The 8111-nt window shown below is 42.6% G+C and overlaps 1 protein-coding gene and 1 long non-coding RNA gene across 2 annotated transcripts; both read left to right on the top strand.

The window, feature by feature from the left end:
* The first annotated feature begins 697 nt into the window (after window positions 1-697).
* On the top strand, window positions 698-1562 carry LOC117588585. Its single transcript, XM_034279991.1, has one exon. It carries the CDS (start codon window positions 848-850, stop codon window positions 1076-1078), a length of 231 nt encoding a protein of 76 aa, XP_034135882.1. The 5' UTR covers window positions 698-847; the 3' UTR covers window positions 1079-1562.
* Window positions 1563-3187: 1625 nt separating this feature from the next.
* Window positions 3188-6828, top strand: LOC117588586. The gene is made up of 4 exons (XR_004574149.1): window positions 3188-3463; window positions 5430-5736; window positions 6045-6131; window positions 6786-6828. It is a non-coding gene; the product is annotated as an uncharacterized LOC117588586 (long non-coding RNA).
* The last annotated feature ends 1283 nt before the right edge of the window (window positions 6829-8111 follow it).

Raw genomic sequence — 8111 nt, 5'->3', positions numbered from 1 at the left:
CAACCGTAAGCATCAAAACAGCTCTTGCAGTCCCCGGAATGGAGAATGGCAAAACGGGAACAAAGCATAAACATAAAATGAACTGCAAACGACCTGCAATCCCACCACCGCCCACTTTCCACACCCGCGATACCGAAATTTTTGCAACGAAAACCGCTCGCACAAAGGCAAACAGAGGGAGAGCGAACAGCAGAGACCGGTCGGTCTCTCCATTGCCTTGCTCTTTCGAGTGACGCTCTCTCGCTCTCTGGCTTTCTTTGTGTTCTCCCGTGCCTGCTTGGGGTTCTCTGTTTGGTTGTTGTTTCTCCTTTGTTGGCTAGACCAAGGCAAGGTGTTTTCGATGTTAGGTGATGTGTCGCAAGGGTTTCTCAATTTCATTTAGAGCTTGAGCACAAAGGTAATGGAGAGCTCAGGAGAGTGGTAATCGCCACCTTATTAAAATGTACAATGGACGAGCCCACAAAACCAGACCCAACCAAGCACAGCTGGGTTCTCTGTGTTCGTTTTTGTTGTCTGGCTGCTTTGCCACCCTCGATTTTTCAGAGAGGCAGCGAGAGAGTTTGCTTAGACTGATTTTCCGTTAACTGCAGTTGCGCGCTTATGCTTTCAGGGTATCTGCAGGTCGACTCTTGTGCCGAGCGTTGCGTTCCGTTTTTGTTTTGTTTGTTGATGCGAATGGCGGCGTCGCTTCTAGCGAACCGCACAGTTCGTTTCGAGTGTTCGAGGAGAGCGCCAGCAAAACTCCAATAGAAGCAGCGACAGTGCTCCCAGCTCCTACTGCATCTCAAGGAAACCCCTGATCTTCCAGTGACAGTGTTTATTTTTTGCAAGTGCAAGTGACAGCAGAATGCCCTTCCCTATTCATCCGCCCAAGCAGATGCCCTGCCCCCACTGGCAGCATTTCCCCATCAGCCCGGTGGACACCAAGGCCAATCCGTTCGACTCCATGGGCGGAGCCGCTAGCGCCGCCAATGGCTCCACTGCGGTGAACAAGCCACCAGAGCCAGTTTCCTATCGCTACTGTCTGCAGTGCAAGGCGAGTGGCAAGGAGGGAGGCAACAACTCCGACCGGGACTAACGGGAGGGCAATGCACCGAACCGACCCGGCCAGCTCGGCTCACCTTCTAGCCACCCACAATCCACCATCTACTGCTAACCACAATCCACCTTCAACGCCATCATAATCATCGTTCACTTCAGACGCTTCCAATGTGACACTAACATAATATAAAGAGAGAGGAAGCGCCCTCAGTGGCTGCTGCTGCTGCTGCTGTTGCTGAACACTCGAAAGTTCTGCTCTGCTGGAGAAGACGCTTGGCAGCGGTGCAGCGGCACCAGAAGTGCATTTTGGAAACTTAATTAAAATGAAAATGGGAAAACTAAGTTTTTTTGGTTAAGCCTAAGCAGATGTTTTTTTTTGTTTCTATTTTTACCTGTTTTGCGTGCCAATTTTCGCTTTTAATTTAAGCATTTTGTATTTAGAGCTAAAGACTACAATTTATACGATTTTATATGGATCTTAATAAGCACGAATAAAACGCACGACGCATTTTAAACAAGAAGTAACCACACTGTATTCGGGGGTCGAAACATTTGATACTCTTGCATATCCATTGTTACTAACATTTGTCCAAACATTCGCTGCAAGTTATAGTACTCTCTGAAAGTGTATCAAAACGGGTTCCACGCGTATGCTACTCTGTGAGTGCGCGTTTGTGTTTTGTGGGTTCTTGCTCAGCGGCACAGTTTTTGTTGTTTCTTCATTATTTTTGGGCCTCAACCCAGACTTTGTTATTTGTTTTCGTCTTCAGTTTCGCTCTCAGCCGATCGTTTCGTTTCTGTTTTTATCAATTTCTCAAGGTCAAACTGTACAAACAAAGGTGCGATAAGCTGGGAGGGACAGAACCAGCGCGGCTTGAATTTTGGTGGTCCGTTCTGGCACATTCGTTGCTGCTTCTTCTCCACCAATGATAGGAAGATAGAGACGAAGCGAGAGAGAGAGAGAGAGTGTGAGAGCGATAAGTTCAACAAACCGTTGGAACGTGGTGGAGAGTATAAAGAAAGCGAAAGCAAAGAAGAGCTGCATTGGTCTGGCGCATGCAAAAATGCACTCCGCGTACAGTGGTGTCTAACAAGTTGTAGCCCTAGAGCTCTCCTCTTTTCATGAACCCTTTTTTGCACATATTTGTACTCACATTATATCTTGGATGTCCCTTTGGCTCCGACAGTATTTAATTTTAGTAAATAGAGAGTGTCTTAGATGTGTATGACATACAATCACTTATCGACTGCACTATGTCCAGTCTGTACACTATATAAGGCTTATCGCGTGATGTGAGAGTGGTGGTGCACCACGAATGCGAGTGCGAACAAAACACACTTAATACAGTCAAGCACTTTGTGTTCCTGCTTAACAAATACATCATTCCCTCTTCGCATTTTGATAACTTAAATTAACTTTATAAAAATAATGACACATTTCTGTATTCAATTGACGTGTTCTGAGTATATTTACGATATTTTTGACTTAATAATGATTTTATTGTTTCTTTTTATACCCTTATCTTCTGATATGGTCGTTATCTAGGGGCGTCGAGAACGTGCCCCCCAAAAAAAGACGCACACTGACACATAAAGATATGAATGCAGAGGCAGATGTGTACATATAAATGGTACGAACATGCCGACAAACATGACACACAAACAGTTGCGGTCATGCCAATAGTAATGCTGCATTAAGTGTTCACATCTGGTAGAATTAATTGAAAAGGCTGGCTATGAGAGTACTCAGTATCAGAGATTTGTACATGATTATTATCTTCATTAATAATAATAATAATAATTACACAAATACAAGAAAAACTCTGCATCATAATCATTTAAACCCGTAAATCTGTCAAAATCCGCGTGCAATGCGAAGACGTTATTGCCGCACTGTGTGTACATATGTACATGCATATGGTTTTAATACATAAATTTGTATGTGTATCTGCTGGTCCCACTGCGGTAATAAGTTGCTCGATCTTTTTTCTGCTCTCTTTTGCTCGTCACTCACTCTCCCACTCTCAATTTGCATCATCCTTTTCCAATGTTTGTGCTTTCAAAAGCTTTCAAACAGCTTGCAAAAAAAGCATGGCTCTCTTTTGCGCTGGCTGGCTTTCTCTCTTCTCTCTGTGTAAGTTCGTTCGCGTCATGTGCTCTAGGCACCGCTCCGTTTCGTTTCGTTTCGTTTCGTTTTGGTTTCGTCTCCTCCGTCGCATCTTCAATCTTCGTGCTAGAAAGAGGAGCCGCCACTGCCACGGCACGCATCCACTCAAAAGACAGTGAGTGTGCCTAGCAGAGGCAGCAGCGAGGACATGGACATGGGAGCAGCAGCCACAGTCGCATAGTCAAGCGCAGCAGCCACAGTCGCCAGCAATTGCAAGGGCTCCGCCTTCGAGAGGTCCGCCGCCTGAGAGTCCGAGTTGAGTTTTTTTTTTCACGTGTGTGGGTGTGTGCTCTACACTGTTTTTTTCTGTTCTACACTGTTGTGCACTGCTACTCTGTTCTGTTCTGTTCTGTTCTACTATGTTGTGCTCTGTGCTATTCTGTTCTATTCCCACGCACCAAAACGTGTCCTGATTTGTCCTGCTCCGGTTTTTGCGTGCGTTTGTGTGTGTGGCGATGCAGCTAGTGCAACCGCGTGCAGCGGCAGGGACACCAGTGTGTAACGGTAAAGACTTACAGTGCGACGTGTGCCAATTGTGCTGTCACTGTCCCTCCCATTCTCCGCCGCTCATGTATGTACTTGTTTCAAGATTATTATATGCCGTTTGTTTTTTTGCTGCCTTTGCATTTCCCGTCTTCTTCTTTTGGCAGCTACGTAATTGCGCTGCTGCTGCTGCTGCTGCTTCTGCTGCTCTTGCTTTTTTTTTTTCAGTGTGTGCCTCTGTTTGTGTGTGTGCGGGTGAATGCAAAAGTGCGCGAAGCAAAGTCACATGCATGTATAGTGCACATGTATCGTAAATGTACTGCTGTCAATAGAACAGGCTCTAATTAGTGTGCGTTAACGCTGCTTCCTTGTGGTCGCAACAGGCCCCCTCTCTCCTAGAATGGGTGTCTATATAGCCATATAGACATGATATGTGAATGCGGTAGTCTTTTCTCTATGTTGTTGTTCTTTTGCATGTGCTCTCGTTCGCTCTCCATGCGAATGGGCGTGTGTGTGTGTGTGCAATAAAATTGTATAATGGTTGTTGTAACAGCTAAGCTAAGCCAGGACACCCACCCACACCCCACACTACCCTAAATGTATTTCCAATTGGAAAAGGCGACCCCCAAGAGGCGAAAATAACAGGAAATGAAGCGGAATATGGTAACAAAAATAAAAACGAAACTCAGCAAAAATCAACAACAATTAAATTGATAAAACTTTGAGACCAAAAGTTCCCAGGAAAAGACAAAACTTTGCCGGATAATGTGACCCAAATTTATTGAGGCCCGCACGCCCTCCTAAATAGTTTCCTTGCTTAGTTGAGAAGTTATTCAAAATTCCGAGGCTGAAACCCATTTTGTAGTGTTTTTGTGTGTTCTTAAAGTTTCCTTTACACATGTATTTTCTGAGATATAAAGCTCATTTGAGGCAAATATCTCAAAATAAAACATTTTGTCTTCTCCATTTTGTATGAGTCTACAATTTTAGGTGTTTGCTTACTGACTTGCTTTCTTTCAAATGCTTTCTTTAAAAATTTATATAATTTCTTGTAGCATTTGGAGGTCCTCTGTTTTAGTTTATCAATTTTTCGGATATATTTTCTGTGTCTTGTTACAGAGTTTTTTGAATAAAAGCCGTTTTAAATTTGGGGTCGTTAGAACCATAAAATATGCCAACACATGCTGAAGGGTCCTCTGTGCCGCCCCCATTCCATATAACGCTGAAGAGTCACGTTTTTGACCCATTTTCACATGCTTCATGCCTCGGAGCATAAAAGCTGTGCCTCATCTCCGGGCCTCTTTTGAGCCTTGTCGTATTAACCATTGAATCCACTTAACCTTCGAGTGGGTACAAGTACCATTGCCAGGCCCTGTCTCTCTGATGTAATTCCATTTGATTTGCAATGGTTAACCAGTTCCCTGCCTGCCACTGCCACTGCCACTGCCACAGACATTCGGCATTTTGCGGTTTCTGGTGTATGCGGCTGATCCACCCATGCCACATGCCCCAGGCCTCCATGAATGGGTTCCTGATTGTACAATGTAGATACTATGTAGAAATATGTGTGTAAGTTTAAGTGGTTTGTCGTTCTTGCCACATGAATACACTGTTGCAAGTCAGTAAGTTTGATAGCTTTTGGGTGTGTAGTTGTTGCCGAATTTGTGACAGATATAATTTAACTGTAATTTGTTTGTCTTTCGGTTCTCTCTTCGGTTCTCTCCCTCTCTTTCGCCAGTAAACCCATTTGTGACCTAAGGCCAGGGTCCAAGACCAGACCAAACCAGACCACACCAGCAACTCAGCTTGTTCTAACCTCAACCAAACTAAACGAAACGAGACGAAGCGAACAGCAATGCAACGGAAGTGCAATCATTGAAATGATTGATTGAACGATTGATTGTTTTTTTTCACCCGCAAAATAAGCCTAACCCCACAAAAATTATCAATAAGCCGCAGCCGATGACTGGACACATGCTTGGATCTCCGGACTAACGATCAACTGAAACACCGTGAGGCAAAACCAACCACAGACTCATTTACTGGTGAGTATTTTTAGGGAGTTTCGGAGTAGAGCTTCGAGGCATTGGATCATTGGACACGTGTAAGCGGATGATCATTCAAATTCGAGAGAAAGAACTAGGATCGAAAGCAATAATATTCCGCATAGATTTTGCTCTTTCAACATATTTTTGAATACATTTTTGGAAGCTTCAAGTAGGACACACCTCTTTTGAACACTCGAATGTTTACGCTTACGTCTGGTCCACATGATTTTCAACGCCAGCTTGCAATCACAAAAATAAGCAAAACAAACAAATTGTTACATATGCACATCAACGTTTATTTACAGCTAGCCCATTGGTTGGGCCCCACACCAAACTGGCCCATCAATTTTGGTTCTCCTACCCGCCACCGGGCGCTGGCGGCGGTTCCTCAAGTGAGTTTTACGGTTTTCGCATGCGAGCGCTGCATTTTGGCCCCCTTCTACTACTAAATAATAAGAACTACTCTACTACTCCTCCTCCTTCTCTAACCTGCTCCCCCTTTTCATTTTTGTTGTTTGTCCATCGGTGTCTATGTAATTTGATTGATCGATACATGAACGACAAATCGTCCTATAGCAAATAGTCTAGCCATCAGTCTCCTCCCCGACGGGCAATGGGAAGCACTGGGCGAATCCCCGCATGGGCAGCACTGAGCACCAGATGCTACGCTGTTGGATCTGTGTTCCCGCAGCTTGGGAAGGGAAGGGGACTGAAGCGTATTGTCCTTTATACTGTTTCGAGTTTTTTTGTTGGGTAAAGAATTTCCTTCTTGTTTTTCCTTATGTTTGGTTATCGTGAAACACTGTATGACTTAGGCCATCCTATGAGTCCACTCTCTTTATATCTTTGGTACTATCTGTATTATCATATTACATATATATCTATATATATCTGTACGTACGTATATGTCTGTATGTCTGTGTCCTTGTCTTGGTACGTTTATTGATAAGTGATAACTCCTCTCAAAACATACATATCTAAAAATATATATATATATTGTATATCTCTCTATATATTGTCGTGTATTACCTGTGTAACCTAATCAGACATTAGCAGATGATTACCCCATTTCGTTTTGGCATTACTTAGGTAAATATATCGTATCGTATACATATATATCGTACTTATATATCATTTGATTGTAGTTAGGAAACGATAGCAATAGGCATATAAACAAGACATATAGAGCCAAAGCCACGGATCATGAAGAGATAGTTGTTTCGTTTTACTACGAGTAGATTGTAAAGCAGTATAAGAACGTTTTATTAGCAATGGTTTTTATTTAATTTTCTTTAATTTTTCTAAGCGGCAGCTATGAAAATTGTTTACCAACAACAAAAACGTTTTTTCGAAGGGTTTAAGCCAACAAATTGTTATGGAGTTATGCCAACTAGTCGTTGGTTCGCTGTGCAATGGAAAAGTGATGCCCATTGTTGAAACTTTCGACAAGTGGGTAGCACTCTTTTTCGCTCACACTATTTGTTGGCTTTATGCTTCTGACATGAGCTATAAATAAGATTTAGTTCCAATTCAAGTGCTAATAATTGAACAATTTGTGTGTTTGTCTTTCTTTCTTTTGCTCTTCTTTGATTGTAACGTCTTTCAACACCACAACAACAACAACAACATCAACATCAACATCAACATGAAAAATATATACCATAGTATAACAGTTTTAATTGTAAACCAATAAGGAATCAAAAACAAATAATCAAATCGGAAAAGAAAAAAAAGAAACCAAAACCAAAAAATAAAAACAGCAGAGAATTAGAGAGATTCTTCGAATAGTACGGCGATCTCTCTTACTCTGAAATCAGCTATCCATCTCTCTTCTCGCTCAATCTTCCTCTTTCGAATGAAACACACACACACACACAAGACACTCAACGCACTCACCTAACGGTATTATAACGGATACGAATTCGACCACGATTCGGCTTTCGGGTTTGCGGTTTTCGCGTTGCGCGCACCATTTTTGAAAGTGCTCTCCCCTCATAGAGAATATTGCAAATAAAACAAAAGAAAACGAAACGAAACGAAATGAAATGAATACAAAACGAAGCGATGCAAAAGAAATTAAAAGAATTGAAATGAAAGGAAAATAACAGGAAAGAAACGAGAAAAACACCGTTAAGCTAAAAAACACGAACATCCATAAACCCACAAAGAAAACAGTAAACAACAACTACAACAACAACAGTAACAGTAACAGTAACAGTAACAGTAACAAAGAACAACAGTTACAACAACATCAGACACACTTTGAGGTAAGGAAGTAAGTCTTTCTCTGTCTCTCTGCCATCCCAACCTTCCCGTACCGCCATCACTTTCTGTGTCGCTCTCTCTCTCTCTCTCTCTGTCTCTCTGTGCCT

The sequence above is a fragment of the Drosophila guanche genome, unplaced genomic scaffold, assembly GCF_900245975.1.
Source record: "Drosophila guanche unplaced genomic scaffold, DGUA_6, whole genome shotgun sequence".
Taxonomy (NCBI): Eukaryota; Metazoa; Arthropoda; class Insecta; order Diptera; family Drosophilidae; genus Drosophila; species Drosophila guanche.
The sequence above is the reverse complement of the archived record's forward strand: the minus strand, read 5'-3'. Positions and strand labels throughout refer to the sequence as shown.